At 40.1% G+C, this 23,533-nt stretch overlaps 1 protein-coding gene across 1 annotated transcript in view; it reads right to left on the bottom strand.

Annotated features, from left to right (window-relative positions):
* Positions 1-23,533, bottom strand: part of LOC139962171 (uncharacterized) — a 105,035-nt gene that overhangs the window by 3,741 nt on the left and 77,761 nt on the right. Inside the window, exons 5-17 of the mRNA XM_071962133.1 lie at positions 22,219-22,290; positions 18,214-18,288; positions 15,077-15,214; positions 14,575-14,712; positions 12,750-13,181; positions 9,950-10,102; positions 6,710-6,781; positions 5,969-6,132; positions 5,218-5,532; positions 4,345-4,908; positions 3,480-3,725; positions 2,768-2,935; positions 1,484-1,807 (exon numbers count right to left, since the gene is read on the bottom strand). Of these exons, the coding sequence (XP_071818234.1) occupies positions 1,484-1,807; positions 2,768-2,935; positions 3,480-3,725; positions 4,345-4,908; positions 5,218-5,532; positions 5,969-6,132; positions 6,710-6,781; positions 9,950-10,102; positions 12,750-13,181; positions 14,575-14,712; positions 15,077-15,214; positions 18,214-18,288; positions 22,219-22,290 (2,861 nt within the window). The remainder of the gene's footprint in view (positions 1-1,483; positions 1,808-2,767; positions 2,936-3,479; positions 3,726-4,344; positions 4,909-5,217; positions 5,533-5,968; positions 6,133-6,709; positions 6,782-9,949; positions 10,103-12,749; positions 13,182-14,574; positions 14,713-15,076; positions 15,215-18,213; positions 18,289-22,218; positions 22,291-23,533) is intronic.

The following is a 23,533-nucleotide window of genomic DNA, read 5'->3' as shown; positions in this document are numbered from 1 at the left end:
AAGGGCTCCACCTCATTGCTAGAACATTAAGCAAAATAACCAATGTGATACATCTGTGCATAGAGGGATGCGATACTGAATTGTATAGACGAAAAGCAGCATGCCGTGAGAATTCCTAAGCACACCCAACCTGGTTAATATATCCGTCTCTGGTTAATAACCAACTCATGATTCCTGGAGAGCAACGGTCACTCATCTCCATTCAAATAAAACAGAGGTATATAATCCTATATTAATTCGTAAAGTTTATTGTTAAGGGACGTACATTTAAGATGCGAGTAGAGATACTACTACCGAACACCAGATGGCCAAGTGCAAAAGAGAAAGCTTCAATCAACTTAAAATCGAACAGACACTTTATGTATACTTCGTCGGCTGGAATTGAGTTAACTATCATAAATAGATTTACGTAAATGTCCTACTTGATCTGGTTGGTATGTTTAGGGTAACATTTGGAGTCATAAAAGTTTAAAAAAAAAAAACTGCATGGTTAAGTTCAAAACAGACATTAAAACCCTTCAAAATACAACACACCACTATGTCCAAGTGTAGTTTGCACTGAGTTTCATTAGCTAACATTAAAGTTAGTTTAATGACAAAATGGAAAAGAGACACGACACCAAAAAAAAGGGCTATGAGGAAATTTGAGAGATACTCAATTTTCAAAATCATTTCGAAAGATTAAAGAGATGCTCAGAGCATGCCTTAGGGATGGACTGTGAACATTACACAGAGATCCAAGCATCCTATAGCATAAATGTACACTATAGATATTACATGACAGAGGCCAGACCCACTGCTGACGATCCGTAGTACCTGACCTCATCTCTCTGACCTTGTTTCTTTCTCTCTTGTCATTTCTCCTTTTGCTACAAAATACAGCCCATATTCTACTTCACCACTGCCACGGATACAAGCTAAATAACATGACTCTTTCTGCCAGTCCATGACAACTCTTCAGTACCCCCATCTTATTTATTAAATGCCACCGGGAAGTTTAGTTTAGCACATTTGTAAGGATGAAGTTTTTTTTTTTTCAAACCTTTCGTCCGAGGGCCTCCGTGAAATTCTTTCCCGTTGAATGAACTTATTATAGATTGGGAAGACAATTTGACTTGAAACAGACCCTGGGCTGTCAAAAGGTTGCCTGATACTATATTTCATTGCCCACGGATCAGTTAACACAGGTGATTCAAAGGGAACTAAGTGTTACCACCCAGTGTCACAGGGTTGGTACCTCCCCTTCCCAACGCTTGCCTTTATCCACTCCACCAAATCTCTTTCTTCTAACCTCCTTCCATCAATATCATATTAAGAGGTTGAAGTACGTACCCCCTAACAAACCCCCTCCCCCTGATGCCAAGCCAAGTGTCATAGTGCCATTTTATTCTCAATCAGGCAGTACCCTTTAAATAAATTACCCCCAACACTTTGAATCCTGTGGTTATGGTAACCGAGTAAACTTATATTTTAATGATCTCACCTCTCCAGGGCCTGTTATACCGGGGCATCGCCGGGTAGGTGTTGGCCGACGATACACTCATCTGATCCAGTCTGGGATGTTCTTCTAGGTGTGGGGAAAGTTCAGCCTCTGATGGGCCAGTCCTCACGACCTGCATGATGTTCATGGGAATGTCATCCTGATCGGAGAGATGGCGACGCCTGGCTAACTCGTTGATCTCCAGGAACGGCTGGTCCTCCCCGGCTCCGATAGTCGTGTTTTGGGAATATTCGGAGGAAAACATGGGACCTTTGTGAATCTCCACTGCGTGGGGGAGCTGGTGATACTGCGTATCTCCCATGCATTCTTCAGGAGGAGAGATGGGAAGGAGAAGAAGAATAAGAAAGTGAGAGAGAGGGATGAGAACGATAAATCCAAACTCACTTTTGTCTCGGAAGAAGGCTAATTATAGAATGATAGATATCGCTTGCATTATTTAACATGAAGATCAAGCGTAACCGTCATGAGACACTAACATCCAGAGTCCCAGTGAGTGATGTGCCAATAACAATAACAAACGGTACATTAACATGCTACCTCAGGCAACCAACTAAACAATGGCCCCTGTCTAACATTCGTCGGTAATGATCCCAGCCAAACCTGCCATAAATCATCTATTGTAAACAATGCCTTCACTGGTAGAGGGACTGCCTACCAGTTGCATCAACAAACATCAAACAAGAGTCAGATCCCATTTCTGACCGTGATCCTGTCACCTAATTTGCTTTTTCAACTTTAAGACTTCTGCTAATTTTTATAACCGATGGTAGCGTGTCCCTGGTAATCAAGAAGTAAAAAAAATTCATTCATGACTTGAGCTAGGAAAGTTTGGGAATGTAAGCCGCCCCACTGCTGCTTAAAATTGTTGTACTCAATTTCTCACCTTCCCAACCTGACAGATTTGATTAATAACACTATGACGTTATGGGTTGTTCAAAAGAATATCCTCTGTCCAACTCTTCACACAGGCTGACGAAACATCGTGACCTAGACATAGCGACTTGGAGAGTCACATATCAACCGACCATAGTCAGTAAAAACGTAATAAGACTCCCGTTCCTCGGTTTCGTAGATTTCGTGTAAACTGATACTGACTTGTCTGACGCAAATTAGCGTTCAAACCTTTCATCTCTCCGCTTGCTTCCATGACCAAATCTTGCATCTAACAACAGCGAATGTTCGCTTCACCAGCTACCAACTGGTCCCACAGAAAGGAAGAGAAGGTATATATACTTCTAGTCACTTTAATTTACTGGTTTAACTCACCTGGTATTCTCTGGCTGCAGATATTGTATTCTGGTGGATCTTCGATGCCCATTTCACTGGGAAAGATGGCAGCAGTGCGGCCGTTATGTGTAAAGGCTAGATGGTCTCCTCTGGTGATATCCTCCATGGAGTCGCAGTCACTGTTTTCTTGTTGGTACTTGTCAGTAGCTGTTAGGAGTATTAAAGGAAAAACACCACTAGTCAGTCTTCTATACCTTCCATTATTTCACTGTTTCTCAGAGGAGGGGGGAGGGGGGATGGGGGGACAGGTTTAACCAGGCAGGATTATTTTCTGAATGAATGTTATCAGTTAATGCTCGTCTCGTATCCTGACATGATGACAAACTCTTTGTTATCTAGGCAATCGCCATGCTTCCAAATATGCCGCGAAAAAGAGGGGGGGGGGGGAATGCCTCTATAGAAACATTCTTCTACACTGAAACATTTTGCTTATATCAAATTTTATTATCCCTGATTTCTGTCGAAAAATCTGAGGGAAACCCTAGAGGAAGAAAAAAGGCTTGCAGGAACATTTCAGTTTAAGCAGACCACCCACTGGAGTTATACAAATAACCATCCACAGTATCCGCACATACATAGTAAGATAAAATACATAGTGATATAAAATACATAGTGAGATAAAATACATAGTGAGATAAAATGCATAGTGAGATAAAATGCATAGTGAGATAAAACAGATGTGTTAAATTACCTTCACTAGAGACACCACTACTAGTCTCCTGGTGGATGGTGCCTTCAGATGAGCCGTTCAGGGAGGTGCTCGGTATTTCGGCCGGGAGGGAGTTTTCGCCTGAGGAAGGCGGCGCGTAGCGTCTACGGAGTTTTCGTGTCTGGTATATCACAATGACCCATATGGTGGAAGTCCCGACTATGCAGCAAACCACAGCAATGATGATGATGCCTGTCGTCGTGGTCACCGAGAGAAGTAATGCTCCTTCTGTAGAGGGAAGAGCAACAACGACCGGTTAGAGGCTTGTACTTGTACGACAAGTCAAAATAGTTGCACTCACAAAATATCTCTACATGCACTCTGCTTTATGTTTAATATCCTAACATGCACTATTCAGCAAGTGTTGGTTGACTTAGGCTGCCTGCCTCCTTTCATCCTGTGGTTGAATTAACAGATGATCTGTCCATGAGAGAAGAGAACAGTTGTGCCATCCTGTGCACCACCGGCTCCACTGGACCCTTCAACGACAGATATCACTTACGAGAATGGATTTCTTGATGACACATTACTCCATGATGGAAGTTACTTTGAACATAGTTTCTGCAGAGTGGTCATTTTGGCATTAATGCTTTGGTGATGACTAATAAAAGCAGTGGGATTTAGTGGAAACGTATATAACATAGCAACACATGTTTTCAATTTAATTTTCAACCTTCTTTTTTCTTCATGATTTTTTTTTTTTTTCTAATGGGGCTTTAGGAGGAGATGTTGGGTGAGAGGGAGATGTTGGGGGAGGGGGAGGGGGAGATGTTGGTGGAGTGGGGAGCTGGCTGGATGGAAACTTCAGCCCGCGGTAATAAACCAATGGTTACAACATTGAACTGACCTGTTGTTACTGTAAGAATAGCCGTCTCCTCCACTGTATTTTCTGAGTTGCTTGCTCTACATGTGTATTCTCCTTCATCCTCCATCTGAACCTCCAAAATGATCAAGAAACGGCCGCCATCCCCGTTGGGTAGTCTGTGCCTGTCTGACGGAACAAACTCCTTGTTGTCCTTCAACCACTCGATGGTAGGGGGCGGACTCCCGTCCACCTCACACTCAAAAATGGCGGCATGACCCACACTGACTTGCTGATCCTCTAACGGCTGCACCATGTAAGGGTCTTGAAGGACTGTCAGCGTCGCGTTAGCTATGATGGTACCTGCATCATTAGTGGCGCTGCAACTGTACACGCCCATATCCTCCTGTCGAAGCTCCACAATGAAGAACTTGTCCGACTGGGGTAGGACATGGAAGCGGCGATCCAGGGCAGCGGGAAAGTCACTACCACCATCCTTTCTCCAGGCTATCACAGGATTAGGATGTCCACTCGCTGAGCATTCCAGTTTGGCATTATCCCCTACTTTCTCCCGGACATTCAATGGCGTCTTGATAAATGTGGGAAACACTGAAACGTAAAATGGAAGACACAACTTTAATAGAGTAAGAGTTGAAGGGTGGGGGGGAGGGCGTAGGGGGGTCCACAAACTAACATATTAAAAGTACAACCTGGAAAAAGCATTAACATCAGTAAGTATACTCTAACCTTAGCATCCTGCAACCACTTAAGTTTCAGTCTGTGTTCCCCCCCCCCCTCCGCCTTGAAATAACTTTCTGGGGAAAGTTTACTTAATTAGTTACCAGCCTTTTAAACCGAGTTCTTCACCAATTGCACATTTCATTTAACTGATGGCTGTCTAGATATTATTACACTTACCATGTACTGTTACTTTAGCTTTCTTGGTGTAATCGGAGCCAAACTCGTTGGTAAACACGCACTGATAACGCCCCTGGTCGTCGTTATCGACGTTCGGCAGAGAGAGCACTGATGTAAACTCCAGGGTCTTCCCCAGACCACGGCCTATCACGTTCAACGGTGTGGCATCCCGAAGAGGTCTGTTATCTTTCTTCCACACCACCATGAATTCGGAGTCGCTGGTAGTCGCTGCGACGCATACCAGGGAGACGTTGTCCCCTCGTAGAGCGACTGTGGTCTCTGGTTGCTGGATGATGTAAGGACTTGGTCTTTCCTCTGCAACAATCATCAAATAAAAAAGGGGTCGGATGTTAATTTGGATTTAATGACGAGAATAAAAATGACACAATGAAGAGAGACTATTAAAATCAATGAGGAGGCCACAACTTCTTTTAGATGTTGCACAGTCATGAATGTCACATGGAGATGGCTTAATTCTCATCTTTCCCTCACCCCCCCCCAATTAACCTAACTACAATATAATAAATGATCTAATAAAATCACTCTTACACAGTTATAAAGTGACATGTTTAGATGTTACCACAGAGGCAATCAATAGAGAGCAACCCCAAAGCGTCTGTAGAAGCTCCCAGACTTGACTGAATTATGGCAGCAGACGATCCCAAACCAAGACTGATGGTGTTAAGTACCTGATAAATTGCACCCTTAGTGTAACCACACAACTCAAAAATCGGAAGGAAAAAAAACGTACCACACACGAGTTGCGATTTCTCTAGGTGGAATATGTCCCTTCCGAGGAGACTCTCTGGATGAGAGCAAGAAGCCGCCACATCGCGGGTCAGTCCGGATTCGCGTACCCAGTCGGCAAACCAGGCTACTTGACAGTCGCAGTACATGGAGGTTGTGTTGAGAAACCTAATGGAGGGGGGAGGGAGGGGGAAAATGGAGGGAAATTATAAAAACCGCATATGACGACAAGAAAAATAACACATACAGAAATAAACACTGTTTCTGCAAAAACCATTTTGTAGTTTCAAACCATTAAGTATATCATAACTATCACACCTTACAATAACTAAGAGAATATGAATATGAATAATATTGAGTCTTGCAGTATATGAAGACTACCGACTAGTGACGACAAAGACAGTGTTAGAAAACAAACGAAATAGAAGTCTCCCATCTGTCCGTAAGGAAGGGAAGAAGTAGTTCTAATACACACTTAAAGTGGCATACTGAGAAAGATAAGAAGGAAAAAACAACAAAAAAACATCTGACATATATGACATCAAGGTTTTAGTACAGCAAAGGAAGTCAAGTAATACCATTGCTGGAACCCTGGCCTACTTATGATATTTTCCAAGTCATAGAACCAGACTATAACAGTTCTTTTTGAGGTTTATTGCATCTGACAGCCCCCTTCAAAAAAATTTAGGACAGGTTTAATTGTATTTGGCATACGGTCAGAACGGCAACGACAAAAGTGACTTACAGTTGTTGTAGGTGTGGAGTGTCATCGAAAGGGTTCTCGTGGATGGAGACTATGTCATTATCTCTGATGTCCCTGAGGAAACAAGATATATAATACAAATTAAAAGAATAGGTAGGTTAATCTTCACTTCTCATGAGACTCTTTCAAAAAACAAACAAAAATTAAAAGGTGAAAAAAAAAAGGTGAGGGGGGGAGGGAGAGAGAGAGAAAATTCTATGGACTAGATGTTGTTTCAAACGATGGATGATAGGACATCCAAACATGAAAAGAAAATTGAAAGGAAATGTAGGTGTCCGAAAAAGAAAAATGCACATATGGTGAGGATATCTATTAATTTATAATTAATCTACTATATACTATGGCAGGGTTGTCCAACCTACGGCCCGCGGGCCACAGTCCGGCCCGCCGCAGGGTTGCGTCCGGCCCGCCAGAGATGCTCTACGGTGCGAAATTTTAGTGAGCAGATTTATTGATAACAATTTGAAGCTATATAATCAATCATTCGAACCTTAATATGGGTCCAAAAAACTGCATACAGGTTAGTTTGTGTGACACTCTCTCAGCAGAGGGGGGAGGGGGGGGCGGCTGAACTTTATTCATCTTTTTTATCAGGAAGGAAAATAAATCAGTGGCTTCGGGCAAAAAATCGAAAAATCGAGTGTAGGGTTCATGCGGCCTCTCCTTCATCATAATCATTCCATGTGGCCCTCCTCTGGAAAAGGTTGGACAACCCTGTAATATGGGGAAGTGGGCAGTTGATTCCCATCACTGACCCGATCTGAATATGTGCAACCTCTTCATTTGTAGAACAGAGTGAAAGATTTATATAACAGGTTATGATTAGAAGGAGCTGAACAAGGTTAGCTTTCACTATTGTGAAAGTTCCCCCACCCGCCCACCCCCTCCCCCTGCCCCCACATACAATTCCAGCACTTTTTGTTCGACAAGAAATCTTTTTTCCGTTTACATTTATTTAAATTTTTCTTTTTCTGGCAGAAACAACAACTCTGTGGTTTTGAAGCACGAACAAACCTCTTTCCTATTATAAACTATAACAGGACAGAGATCTGATCATGAATGGGAAGTATGATTACACCACTAAAAAGGAAAAAGGATTTCCTGTACAAAAAGAAGAAAGAAAATTTGCATCATCGATGGAGAAAAACCTATGAATCAAATGCTAGGTTGTATATGCTCGACTTTGTCAACACTCGTTCAGCAAAAGTTAAGTTTTCGCGAGAAGAGAGTATTGGAAGCCGAATTTTACCTTTTTGACTTTTATGCTATTTAGCAGTCCAACCTAAGCCTCTGATACTGTCCCAATCATAGCATCATGACTGGGGCTTAATTACTCTACTATGTTGATGATGTATACATGTGCTGACACAATATTGCTAGAAAAAAAAAAATCGCAAATTAATCAATGACATTGTTGTTCGTTCTTTCTGCTGACGACGTTTAAACGAATACAAAACCGGAAAAGAAAAATCAAGTCTGATAAATCACAATAATCTGTGTTTTTTATTTTTTTTATCAAAAATGATTTATGATCAAATGTAGATAATTTGGAAGTAAACAGTCCTTTGTAGCAGATGGTTCGGTTTGATTGTACAGTAGAAGTAGCAAACAAACCGTGACTGTCAAGAAAAATAAATGAGTGGAGCAAATCAAGTAAACCTGTTTGCTTTTTAGCTAGCGTTTTTTTTGTTCCATGTAAGATATTACACACATTGTACTTGCATAGATGACAATGCAAACTTTGCTCATGTCAGGCACGTCGTGATAAATTACGTCTGCGCGTAAAACGCAATTCACGAAGCAGCGACAAGCTCGATGGATGATTTTCAAATTTACAATGTCGCCGGCCAAGGTTGTGTGGTAGACCGATGCAGGCAGCCAGCCTGCATGATGCTTAATGGGCAATTTAACACATGTATATATGATGCAGTAGACGAATGGGGGCACATGCATGAGCAGTTACTACTGACAGCCCTATACAGCAGTATAAAGTATCTATTGGAGAAATTAAAGTATCTTATGGATCAGAAAGATGACACTCTCCGAACCAGAGTGCCAACATGCACTGCAGCTCTCCATTGACACATCATTAGGGCTGAATCAAATTTTCATTTATGTCAGCACGGCCTATAGTTTGAAGGCATTATTCAATGCATCTGATAAGCTTTCACAATATGTTCAAACTTGTCATCACAAACCATCTCAATTGGTGGGGGGGGGGGTCTTTTGAGATGATAATCTCTTTGTTCACATGTAAACTCGCTGTAACCTTCAGATGATTCCCAGCATTTGAAGAAATGAAATGGAAACCGACAAATGACTGAAAGACGTTCGGAGAACTCACCAAGGAAAGAGCATAATGCTGAACTTTAAAAGCGATGCGATACTGACCACATTCCTATTCCCCCCCCCTCCGGGACCCTCCCAACTACAATCAAATCTCCACAATGCTGGCTATATTATACGATAAGTTTAATTGATTCTTCCTGACCAAATTTTTAATTTCAGTTTACCCCCTGACACGAAACCCTTGCTTATGAAACTGTCAAATGTGTTGTTTTTTTTAATCTCTTGTATAAATCTATTTCATTCTTTCAAGTACCTGCAATCAAAATCATGGCACACTATGTCTTTTTAACTTTCCTAAATGTGAATTTCACAGAGGAAAAACAACTGAGAAAACTCTCTAAATATCTGGACTTGAATATGGGACATAAATAAATCAATTAACTTATGTGCTACCTTGCTTTCAGTTCACATGTTACCAGCATATCACTAATGCTAATTTACATGAAACAAGCCATCCACACAGCATCAATTACGAATCCAATCACAGGTTGTAAACTCTGCTCAACTATCAATCATGAAAGACCTTATCCTAGCTAAGAAAGAGTAATTACTGTACTTATCAAATGAGGGGGCACAGTGAAAAAAATCTGCCTTATACACCATTCCTCTATACACCAATCTGTGATTCGAAGAGAAACCTTTGTGGGAGCAAAGCATTCCAACGGTTATAGTCCCTGTATGCATGCAGCATTTGTATCTCGGTTTTCATAAACAGACCGGTACCTCACCTAAAGTGGCCTTTTCTCCTCAAGTTTGGAAAAACCTTGGAATTAGGTTACTGTGCTGATTCAATGTAATACTTTCCACTCACAGTGAGACATGCGGCAAACCAACACAAGAGAGAGATATAGAGAGAGTCGAGTGAGTACTTACAGCTTTCTCAGACTGTCTAAACCGGAAAGGGCTCCGACGGGGAGATTTCTTAAATTATTGTTGGCCATGTCCAATGTCTCGACTGACCGCAGTTCTTCGAAGGCTCCGGTCATGTCTTCTATCTGCCAGGAGATCATGTTATCCCTCAGGACACTGCAAAAATTATGCAAAATAACAAGTTTAATCCGCAGTCCAAGAACATGCAAGGAGGATGAGGAGGAAGAAAAAAATGTGGATATCGGTAGCTTTTATGTAGATAGATTTCAATGATGATTTAGTTCAAAAATTTCCCAAAAATAACACAGGGTCCTGTATATCTGTGAATGGAAACAAAGTTAAATGCTCACTCGTATTACCCGTATTGCTATTTTACATGAAATTTGTTCTTGTGCGATAAGTACTTAAGACATAGAGGGGAACGTAAATATATTAATAAATGTAGCAGTAGGTTCAGGAGAAGGTTGTCTTTTAAGCAATACCATGCAAAGGATATAGAGAATAGGAGAAAGGTGACTTCATGTTTGGATGGCTAGAGGCAAGAATGTTAAGGTTTTCTTTTAGTTTACAACCGACAAATTGCAAAAAAGGCTTGAAGACAGACGAAAGATAGGATCAAATTTTCTTTAAACCTGATAATATTAACGATCAGTAATTTAAACGCCTACCCATTTCTAACTTTCAGTTCAGAGGCAGATAAAGGCAGATAAAAGATGTAAAGTTGTTACAGGGGGAAACTAAACTGCTCCTGAATCTGCTAAAGGGGAGTTAAAAAGTGGTCACCCCATTTCTACGATCAAACTCTTCAAATCAGAGACTCAAGATCCATATCTGGCAGGAATGAGAACCTTCTTTCTCAGTAGAGACCATTTGTGATTAACAATTTTTTTTTTATCTTAGTCAGGGTGCCTCTGAACAAATTTCGTGGACGGGAATCACTTTGGGAATATTCCACATGATGGCCTTTACCTTTCAGTTAGACATACATACGGTCAAGTTTAATATCTGACGAGAAACTACCATCAAAGTCAGTCAGACTGTAACCTAGATCAAGCCATGACATAATTAGGTTTATTTTTTTATCTATTCTCCAGTTTTCTCTGTGGTGCATCACAGTTTGTCGTTTAAGTCAACACGTCCCGCCGCTTAGCAATAAACAGACACATCGTGATGCCCTTTTGTAAAAAACATGTGCTGTATGGGAGGGATTCCAAACAGACACATTATATATGTTAGCACTGTCAAAACATTGCCATTAATAAAAAAGAGCAATAATAGCAGCTGTTGATACATATTTGCCTAATAATACAGAGTAATTACCTTGTTAGTTTGTGACTTAAGTCAACTGGCAGTTAAATTACCCTATTACACGTCCGAAAGACTAACAGGAAGAAATAGCAAATATTTGAACAGCAAACTATGATTGACTCCATCTCTATCTCTGCTACAGTCTACGCTATCCAAACTGACGATACACTCCCTTTTGTGGCCTGCCCAGTCTTCTATCATTTCAGTGCAGTGTCATATGCAGGTATCGTTTCACTAACCAGCACACCCACCCGGTTCATATTTCATATCGCATTGAATGAAAGTCGGGGGGGGGGGGGGGGAAATAAGGGAAGAAAATGAAATTGAACGGTTGATACAAAAAGTATGATTCTAAAAAGAAAAGAGAAACTGGTAAACGAAACCCGTCTTCTTCATATTTATTTGAATTATTTTATGGACAATATTTTTATTTTTATTTATTTTTATTTTTATTCATTTTTAATCTTTGGCTTGGGTCATCAAAGTCATCGTCCGGAGGTATCAGGTAAGAATGAAGACAAAGAGACTGACCAGACGAGTCTACGCTGCTATATTTTATATGTCATATGATCGTACCAACTTACCTGGCATTGCGTGTCAATTTATTGAACTAGCTCCAATCTCCACGTTAACGGGAGATCGTTCTGGCTTCAAACTTCCTTATTTACTTCCATCATAGACCGATGAGACAATGACCCTCGCTTTCCCTATGCGTTACAGAGCCTGAGTACAGGATGATCTACAGAGCTTTTACCACTCCCCCACCGATTGCTAAAGTGATATGACACGACTGATTTATTCTGGAGCAGGGTATTAGAACTGTAAGGTGTTCGATACCCGCCTCTAGTTACTGCTATTAACTGAGAATATTTGAGTCTGCCAGATATCTACACAAACTACTAATCAAATGTTTCAGCTTCCATTTTTTTGTGATATTTCCATCAAAAAGTTCAACAATGTAAGGCATATTTCCATCCTTGGAAGGTTAGAGGGTTGACAGCTTCGCTGATTGACAAAGACGACACTTTCAACTTTTAAGTGATAATGCCAGACAAAAGACATGATGTGTTAATAAACAAGCAACAGGAAATCTCTAAACATGTTTACCAAAGAAATGAGGCTTCCACTTCCTCTCATGTCATTGGGGTTAAAAAAAAAAAGAGCATGTCCACCAAAAAAAAAAAAAAAAAAAAGGGGGGAAACAAAAGCACTGGATTCCTTACCATGAATTAAATATAAAATATAATAGTCAGCTTCAACAAGGAAGTGAAATCCTAAATAACTGTGGAAGTCGAAACGGGTCATAAAAACCTATTGAAGACACCTGACTGTATTCATGAGATACTGTCAGATAGCGGGTAGAAGAGGGGGGGGGAGGAGGGGGTAGAAGAAGGGGTAAAATAGGAGGGGAGAAGAGGGGTAGAATAGGGGGAGATGGTTGTCTGAAGTGCATATAGCCATAGTTGAGTTTATACACACAGATATTTATACTTACAGGGTTTCTAGTTTTTTCAAACCCCTGAATGCCCCATCTTCTACGTCTGCGAGTCTGTTGTTGTCCAGGTAGAGGGATCGTAAATTTGACAGCTGTTCTAGGCCATCCGCCTCCAAGGTCTCCAAGCGGTTGCTGGATAAATTCATTTCCTCCAGGTTAGTGAGAAAATTCCAGCCGTCCGGTTGGGTACTGTTGATGTGGTTGTGGCTGAGGATCAGCTCGCGTAAGTTTGCCAGCCCGTACAGCCACACCTGATCCACCATTCCGATGGTGTTCCAGCTCAGGTCCAAGGTCCTGATGGAGTTGAGACCGTAGAACGCGCCGTCCAGTAGCTTCACCACTTGGTTGTGACTAATCGAAAGCTCTTGCAGGGACAAGAGTTCTTGGAAGGTGAGACTTGGGATATTGCGGAGATTATTGTGATCGAGATCCCTGTGACGAGAAGAACAGAAAAGAGTATTTTTATCAATTAGTTAGCTACAAAGCAATTAGAAATCTCCCACAAAAAAATTGTTATTTACAGGAACAGCAAACCCAACTATCATCGCTGCCAAATATGAGACAGAAAATCATTATTTAACAAATTCCCCCACCCAGCCCCTCTCCCCCACCCCCTCCCCCCCAAAAAAAACAGGCTGAGACACATCTCATTCCATTTTCATGATACTGTGGGTATTTACATTTCAATGTGAAAAGTTTTGTAGAAAGCCTTCCTTCGAATTGCATTTCATGAAAACAACAGCAATTTAAATGAGTCTTAAAAATTGCTACACCCCCTCCCTCCCCATATTGAATTTATTTGCTATTTTTATCTGAAGAGATCCTTAACATATGGATACCTCTGGAGGAAGTATTCAAGCTAAAACAAATCACAAAATGGGATTTCTCTGAAGCTAATGTTCAGGATTTTGGTTTCAAATCAAAGCCAAGACAAACATCTGACAGGAACTCGATGCCACTCTACCTTAATCTAAAGAAAGCAAACATTTTATACTTAGTGAACTGATTTGGTATTTTCTAAATGCAGTCTCCACAAAAAAAAACACACAAAAAAAAGAAAAGAAAGAAATTGTTTCCTATCAAAAGCTATCAATACAAAGGTCTTTTCCTGTTTATGGGGTTATACACCACAGATACTTTGTCAATCTGACATGTTCCTATGGTTAAATTAGGAAGGCAGTCTCAGATTGAATCTCTGTGTATGGACAGTCGTTATACATTTCCTGCCTGCCAGTATCAACCGCACACACAATCCACCAGATTGAAACACTCGATGAGCCAGCAGCCAAAATTAAACATTAAAACAACAGCAGCACCGTAGTTATTTTGTGTCAATCAATATCGGCTCAATCAGAAACAAATTTCAGACTTTTCTGTCAGACTTTCTTTCTTTCTTAGAGGGGGGGGAGGGGGGAGTCAGGATCATCGGTGTTCTAATCATGGTAAATTGGATCAAACCAGAGGCATAAACTAAAATAAACTAACAGAGAGAGAGAGGGGGGGTGGAAGAGGGGGGAGTATGAACCATGGGGTAATAAAACTATTTGACAATACATGTGGTTAAATTCTGCCAGATTTTCTGGAGATATGGGCATCTTTCCCGGTCAAAGATATTGTCATCTTGATGAAAAAATAAACAGGTGAAAGACAAACTGATGACACATTTAAGGTACCCTGACACAGACTTACATAATACATAACATTAACAGCTGTGGTCAGAGTTACAGATTGAAGCATTGGAAATGACTATTTTAAAATTTAAGATCCTTTCACGGTAAATTTTTGCTCACAGAGAATCACAGAGCTACGAGTTGTAAGTACTTACAGAACCCGGAGATGAGGCAAAGATGGGAAGGTGTTGAGACTGTTGATGTTGTTCCTTGCTAACTTCAAGACCCTCAGACTGGTCAAGTTGGACAATACCGTTTCGGGTATCCTTGATAGTCTGTTATTTTCCAAATTTCTGTAATTATCATAACGATCACTTTATTGACAAAACATGAACTGGTAAAAACATATAATATATATAATCTCATCGTCATTTTGCGATAGAATGTAAAGTAAGTATCTCTTTCTCGGATTTAATCCTCTCATTTAAAGTGAGTAACATCTATTAACTTCGGTCAAATTAAGGAAGAATTGGTCATGGTTTCTACCACATGAGGAAAATGAATGTCGTCCTTAACATTGACGCAGAAAATTCCATCCAATCCCCCTCCCCCCACAGAAAGTAATAAAGAAATAAATGAACCAACAAAAAGTTTAAGTGTTGAAAAAGGTGACAACAAAATTTTAAAAAATATTTATAAACAGTTGCAAATACTTACAGTTCCTGCAAATTGCTCACAGAGGAAAAAACATATGGTTGCAGACTTGCTATCCTGTTGGTGTTTAGGTCAAGTTTGTGCAGCAGAGAAAGCCCCGCAAAGTCAGTCGATGATACGTTTTGTATGAGATTATGGTGGCTAAATGAAAACATTGAGAGGGAAAGAATAATAAAATTTAGACCACTGATCATGCCAACGATACCAACCTACTCGTCAAGGTAATTAAAATACAAACATTAAACAATATAAGTCTTTTCCTGAAATCTTTCACATTTTGAGGAAAAAAAAAAGAAATCGAATATGAAAAAGAGAGAAATGTGGAAACGAGAAGCTTTGGATTACCTAGCAGGGAGAACTTAAATCCAGAGTATACAAACAAATTGCACTTTGATTTCTATGACTAATCAAGCGTAACATTCTATTTATGTACAGTCTTGCCATGCAATAGCAGGAAAAGCAAAACAAAAGATGCCAAAAGTATGTTATTTTAAGTTTTGATCTGTCAGTTATATCAACAAGCAGGGAGCCAGAAAAGAGCAGAACTCCCTGTCTAGCCAAAAGTACTGGCACAATTGAAATCAAAGCAGAGATCAAAAAATGAGGTTTGGGAATAGGAGCATCAGAACCAAATAAACCATCTCCATCCCCCGAGACTCCTCCATGCTTGGCGGCAGCAGTACTGAGCTATCCATGAGCAATGGTAAGACAATTTACAGCTTGCTAACTGCCACCTAAATTCTATAAGAGTTTGTTTGGGTGTAATGGTATGGCGGCTTGCAAGTTTGGGCTACTCCCAGGAGAGCCATGGTAAAAGAAACTGTTACACAGGCAAGCAGCAACCACAGTAGTAAACTGGTACAGATATTTAACTAACTTACTGCTGGTTAAAGACAAGCCATACCACAAGCTTCATTTTATGGTCTAGAGAATACAAATTGGGACAGTAACCTCTGAACTGTAGGATGGTAAATCACAGGAAGCTTTCAAGGTAAACACATTGCAGAGTGCTTGAGTACTCTGCCTGCCTGCTATGCATGTGTGTGTGTGTGATAAGAAGCAGCATAAATGTTGGTTGGTTGGTTGTTGTTGTTGAGCTGATCATAGATAATGGACAGATCCAATAAGGTATTAAAAGAGTATTAAGAATATGTGGCAGACAAGTGGACAACATTCCACAAAGAAAGAAAACAAAAGATCTGTTGGTGTACAGTAGGAGCCAACACAACTTGGTAAAAAGAGGAAAGAAAGAAAAATTAAAATTAAAAGAAGGGTTTAAACCTCTCTGACAACTTACAACACTGGTATTATCTAACCAACGTAATGTACCAAACAACAGTTCAGAGTGCTTGGTCAAAACTTAAACAATCTTCAAACTTTGACATTTCACTGTAAATTGTGTTATCTTTCATAATATATCCCGCAGTAACGATTGGAAAATGGTACGCGCCTGTGCAAGTTTGACCTTGAAGCGTACTAACAGGACTGTAGGTGCAATGGTGGCATTGCGCTGGTCACTACCCATTGAAGGTAGTCAGTGTAGGCCCCAAATTAAAGCACGCAATAATTGCTAGAAGTTTTCAAAAAGTACTTTCCTGGAGGTCTTTACACTCCAAATTGTTCTCAGACTTTTTGAAGGAACACACAAGATGATTGAATGTCCCAGTGAGGAAAAATTCCTCGAAGGTTGTTATAAAAAACTGTTTTAACAATTTTGACCAGTGGTGACCATATTTGAATATCTAGCATATTTGGGGCCAATACAGCACACATTTAAGTCCATGGGTAACAGCAGTTTTTAGTAATTTGGTATCTCCCAAGAAGTATCATATTGTAAAGTGTGGATCCAGCCCAACTTTTCAACTCCCAAATTAAAGCAACAAAATCCCTTCAAATATTTAGGGGAGAGGAGGGGGAGGAGGGGGGAGGAGGGGGGAGGAGGGGGGAGGAGGGGGGAGGAGGGGGAGGAGGGGGGAGGAGGGGGGAGGAGGGGGAGGAGGGGGAGGAGGGGAGGAGGGGGGAGGAGGGGGGAGGAGGAGGAGGAGGAGGGGAGAGGGTAGGTCCATTCATCATAACCTAAGTAGAAGGACTAAATATGCACTGAAATAAGAAACACGGATTCACAGGAACAGGTCAAATTCATTCATGGGAAGGATGAACAAAAATAAGATTTATCAAATTCATTGGGTACTTCATACCAGCCGCAGACTGAAATAATTCCTTGTCCAGGATGGCCTTAAACTAAATTCATACATTTCATTCAGGTGTCCATCTAGCTCCTCTTATGAAACGCAACATGAATTCTAGGAATCAATCATTAATACCTTTGGCTAGCTAGTCTCTTATTATTTTTTCAACATCTATCTACTGGAAGTAGGGAATATCCATACCAACAAGTCACATACAAACAGCAGCAGCTGTGACTATTGATCCCTTTTACAGCACTTAATAGTGTACTATCGCATTTAACTTAATTTGCCTACCAGACTCCTCACTTCAAGGTCACACCAAACTACACTATTTGAGGAGATAAAAACCAGTTATATACAAGGTGTGAACTAGAGATGTTAATCCATAATGCAAAAATCGATCAAACTATGTTATGTGAGGACAGGCCATGACGCTCGCTAGCTCGCATCGGGAACACGCCTAGATGATCTTGTATCCAGAATCGGATCAACTGAACATAATGGAAACGCGCTGTGACTAGTTGTTAACAGGAATCCAGCAGCACTTTTCTCTCCAAATTTGCAGCAACTGAGTGTGCCCAGTCCATTGGTGGATGGATCATTCAACTGGGACACACCTCAAAAACAGCTCGGAATGGAATAATTAATGGCTCGTTAAACCTTCGTTTGTTGTGAAGCATCTAGGAGGGTGGGTGAGGGTGTCGTGACCATATGTAAATCATGTTAGTAGCATTAGGTTGGGCTGAGGTGATGACTCCCCTTAATGGAACTTTCACCTGCAAGGTAGGCAGGCCATAGATTCATATATTGCTTGTTTCCCCCCCCCCCCCCCACACAACCCTGTTCATGCAAGCATGGTGTACATAAATTTGGTTACAAAACATTTTAAACTTGGCACTGTAACAAGCAATAAAAGTGTGGGAAATGTTACTGAGTGGATTGACGACTTACATGTGTAGCTCAACCAGAGCCGGCAATCTGTTGGAGATAGGTGGGATTGATGACAACTTGTTCCGATAGATTTTTCTGTGAAAGAAAAAGCAAAAAACAAAAGAATTAGTTAAAGAGTGCAACGAGAATATCAGGCAGGAGGGAAGTCTTGATTTTGCAAGTTTTCATCAGACTGGTGAGGTACAGACAATATTCTCAATTCAGTTTCTCACTCACGACAAGATTTAATTAAGTAACATACAGATACGGCAAACTGTCAGTCCAATACTGAAGGATCCTGCTAATGGCAGATCATCTTAGCAATTTCTGTTTACTGGTTAAATGCAGTTAAAAATAAAATGGACCAGCAGAAATGGAGGTGTAATATTTTCCATTTTTGAGGCAATACATCTCTGTAGCAGTTACTCCAATCATCTGAGGACTTCCTTTCTAAGTCTACGGCCATATTTTGGCTAGACAGCTATTTTCAGGTATCTAGCATGTTTCGTCAAGACTTTATACTAGGTTGGTACTGTTGAAATGGATGGAGGCACCCTCTGAAGAGCAAACGTGGGTGTGGCACCTCAACTCCAAGAACGCTCAAATTTTGCAAACCTTCCTAACTCACTAATATCAACAAATGATGCAAAAGTGAGAACTAAGAAGGAATCCAAGAGTTGACCTGCCACAGTTTTCTTTAAATTTGGTTGATTTTGTAATGGGATGACCCAGCAGTCAATGGTACTACTATTTTTAAGGACCTTGCATAATGGCTACTTAACCTTCCAAGTCACTACTTAAAGATTCTAGCCATCAGGGGATTTAAAACAAAAAAATATACAGACTGTAACAGAACTACTGTATGCATCAAAGTAAGAATTTGCCAAAATTTGCACCTGGAGAACAATCAAATATATATACATCAATTGAGGCCGACGGTAAGGGATACCCATATCTATGATTAGCAACATCTAAGTGTCAGCTACATAGCACAGCATGATGACAGGAATGATGTTTAATATCACATCATCATTTAGTATTTACAGATATATAGTAGATTTTCATTAAATCTGGATTCTTTCGGATGATGCCGATATTTCGTGACAACGTAGTTTGTTATGTAGTTTGACCAGTTACTGTACTGTACTGACGTTACATTTCAAAGTATTTTAGGAAGAATTTTAACATAATTAACCTTGTACCCTTTCGGTAAACACAAGTTTGCGATAGGTTCGACAAGTTGGCCTGAATTGTCCACCGAACGTGGAAACAGCATTCTGCATAACTTGGCAATCGCCAGAAATATCATCAACCAAAAGTTTACTTGTGGAATGAAGAGTCTCAGAAACAATTAAAGAGTTAATTAACGAGCGCTTGCATCCAGAACATTAGACACACGTCCAGTACATTTAGACGCACGGTAGTTTTGCTTGGGCGCTCTGTGTAAAACTTGTACACAGAAGTCGAGACGGAGATGTGTAAACATGCTCTATGAGACAAAAAAAACAATTGACAGGAATAATAACTGTGTGTCAGCTGATAAAGGCCTGCCAGTCTCTATTACCAATATAATGTACAAGTAAGCACTTGGAATAGATAAATATCATCAAGTAGTCTTGTAATGACTATTGGCTTTGTAGAACAGTACAAGGACCCTCCTGTCAATACTCAAAGTACATGTTGTACCCGCATCTTTTGGTTGTTTATTCTCTGATTAATTAGACATTTTAAAGACAAACAGATCATGACATGCACTAAAGGTTGAAATGCTGTTAAGTACACAACCCAATTTCACATTGAACAGGGCGTTCCATGTCGCTATGTTGTAATGTAGTTTGCTGCTAATGCCGCACACATGATACCCATCACTGTTAGAACTTTATTGTCGGTTAAAGCAGAGCTGGTTATTGTTAACAGTGTAATGTTCAACATGTCTCCTGCAATGTTTAACACAACAGCACAATTATTACTTGTGTGATGTATTATGTGTTTTTTTGTTGTCATTAATGTCACAACAGACGTTAGAACTTTATTGCTGGTTAAAGCAGCTGGTTAAGTTGACAGTGTAATGTTAAACATGTCTTCTGCAATGTTTAACACAACAGCACAATTATTACTTTCGAGACGTATTATGTGTACTTGCTGTATTAATGTCACAACAGACGGTTATAATGTAACCCAAACATGTTAGGTTTATCTGCATAAAAAAGGAATGCAATGATTTTGCTAAGTATTGTTACAGAAGTGATGAGGGTGAATTGCGAGCTGATTGGACCACTACCGGTCTGCAGAAGTAAGCTTCTAGTACTTTTACCATCTATAGGCGGTACTAGAATATCAAGTGCCTCTTAATATATAAAGTACTGTGTCATATATCTCACAACTCACAGAATAAACCTTCTCACAGTCTACAAGACAATCCCAAAAAAAAAGCTCTTGCTACATAGTTGCTGGATTAATGCTGGATTAGAAAACTGCTGGATTAATGCTATGGACAAATTCTCCCACACCTCCCCCACCTCCCTCAACCCCCCCCACCCACAAGTCCCTCCAAACCCCCCCCCGTACTAAAAGATCACAATGCATACCACCACAATCCCACTAATAGACAATTCTACTGTTTATTTTCTACCAAAGCCGAAAATATGTCTTGGCTTTTGTTGATTTTTAATCAGCTATCACATGTTCCTCTTCTTACTACCAAACTTACAACAAATGCTCTAATGAACTACTCTACTTCTCAACTTTCAAAACAATCTTGAAAGTAGTGTGGGATTTGTGAAACCTTGGGTGTAGTAGGTCAATATCATAATTTCACCATCCAACCAAGTCACAATTGGATGGCAAGAGATAGAGAAATTCAAATCACCCAGCACCTGAAATAACACACCAGGCACGGGATCTTGTTGTCACTAAAGGTAAACCCACCAATACAAGAGCTTCTCAATTTGTGCAAAAAGGGTCAGGCATGAAGCAGGTGACAAACAGCCTAATTTTTGCTGTTTATCTTTTTCTGTTTCTTTTCTTTTCCTTCTATGATTACTATGCAGATTCAGAGCGGCTCGTTGTGTATCACACATACAAGGGGTGGGTGGAATGGGCAAACTATTGCTGCATGTATGTATACAAGAAAGGCAAAGTTTTTAAGCGAAATATATTCCAATGAGAGGTTTTCCAATTTTCCAATTATAGCCACTTCCGTGTGGCTGATTCGATGTAGCAGTTATAAACCTACATTTAACATGAATTAATGCTTCTATGCAGCCAAATTATTACAAAGTTACTTTTTAAGCCAATCTTGCAGACTTTACGAATGAAGCATGGGTTGAAACGCAGACCGATTTATCTCACAGCGAGCAAAATAGAAAAAAAAAACTGCCACAAAACATTGTACAAAATGAATATTTTCTTGTCTCCAAATGGTACAACGTGCACGAGAAGTTCCAAGTCTCAGAGAGAGGAGACCTACCTTACTACTCAACCAATGTCAGAATATTACTATATATATATTAGATTTTATTTCGGCTAACTGTCACCTATTGGGGACTTTAACCTGAGAATGTGTTCACAAGACTCCAGTGTTGAATCAATAGAACCAAACCCAGGGCAATCTAGCGACACGTTAAGGTTGGCAAACAGATTTAGTGTGCAAACGGCAAACTGTATTCTTCCTTCACCAAGGCATGCAGCAAGGTATATACACTATCATACTAAACCAGTGGAAAATGTGTACACATTGTTAAGCTTGTGTACTATTTTCCATCTATATTTAGGTCTACTTTAATAAATGTGTTTTACACTCTATGCAACTGTGAAAATATTGCATCCATACACCTATATAACGGGCCTCATCTCAGAGTGTGATTGAAAATTTCTACAATGTATTCAATCCCTACAATGCCCAATCCTACGGTACACAAAGTGTCTGGAGTAATACACAACTTTCAGTTTATATATACTAGTATTTACAAAGTCAAATTATTTACAAAGTGTCTCCACTCAAAGAGATATTCAGCTTGAACTTACAATTCCCGTAACGCGTCCAGTCCTCTAAAAGCACCCTCTGAGATGTTTCGTAATCTGTTGTTGCTTATATCTCTGCAGAAGGAAAAGAGAAAGAAAAGAGAAAATTATTAAACATTTTTAACTATTAGCAACGGTTTTTACGTGTTTGTCAGATTCTTCATTCAGAAAGCTATAAGTGAAACCTCCGTCCAGCGGGGGCATGCAATGAAAGGAACGAAAACCTGGCAAATTTAAGTGTGAATTTGGGATACTCAATCAAAGTTTGGTTGGTGACTGTAAATTTGGATAAAAAATTCCCACAACTCCTTTGAACTTGTCATGAACGCCCGTCGACTTCCGAACACATTCTTAAATTTCTTTTATTTTTAATATGAATATTTCCAGGTCCCAGTTCTCCATGACTCACTTGCTTCTCCCGTGCTGCTGCATGTACAATGTGTTCATTTCAAGAAGTTGTTGTCATCGAGCGGGTTAGAGGAGTTTCAAACGTTTAAAATTCATTTGACCGAGGCAAAGATAATATCCTTCCAAGGGATATCCAGTACAGTGAATGTAGGAAACAACTCGGGCATAGAACCTCTGACAGTAAAGATGTAGTTAATACCATTGCAACAGGTTGGTATACTTATTTACTTTTCCTTTTTCCATCCATTTTGTGCCTCTCTTGTCCCCTGGAAACATATGACACAAAAAGTATGCCATTTTACGGTGATGGGATAACTGAACATGCACACAAACTGTTACTAGGGGGAACTAAATAGTGTGTAACCTTGATCATTTGCATGTTTGAGAGGCATAAACTTCACAGCATCTCTCACTAGAAGAACAAGGGGAACAAGTTCACAATTTTTAAGAGCTACTGAAGAATAGTTTGTCATTTTTCACCAACTTAAAAAGGCTTCAGGAAATTCATTCAGCGAACGATATTTGTGACGAGATTTTTCGTTATTAGATCTTTCGCATTCATTGGAAGTAATCTCCCAAACTTTCCTGTAAGTTTCCTAATTTGAACAACATATATTAGAACCACAAATGGGAGCTCACTCCATTTGACCTATGACCTCTGATACTCATTGCACATTATCCCCCCTTCCTCCGGTACTTTGTAGGACCCTTGAGTCCAAAATCTATTTGGCAAACTGAAACACCAATGGAGAATAAAGGCAAACTGCTCTTCCCATCTGGTACTTATGCGCATACACGAACATCTTCAATTTGAACTAAGTGCTAGTCTCTGGCATTTCTAAAGGGATTTTCACACGTTTTTTATCTACTCTTGTATTGTTAAGATGAAGAGGATCAATAGTAGACAAAT

This window comes from Apostichopus japonicus, chromosome 20, assembly GCF_037975245.1.
Source record: "Apostichopus japonicus isolate 1M-3 chromosome 20, ASM3797524v1, whole genome shotgun sequence".
In the NCBI taxonomy this organism is placed as follows: domain Eukaryota; kingdom Metazoa; phylum Echinodermata; class Holothuroidea; order Aspidochirotida; family Stichopodidae; genus Apostichopus; species Apostichopus japonicus.
The sequence above is the reverse complement of the archived record's forward strand: the minus strand, read 5'-3'. Positions and strand labels throughout refer to the sequence as shown.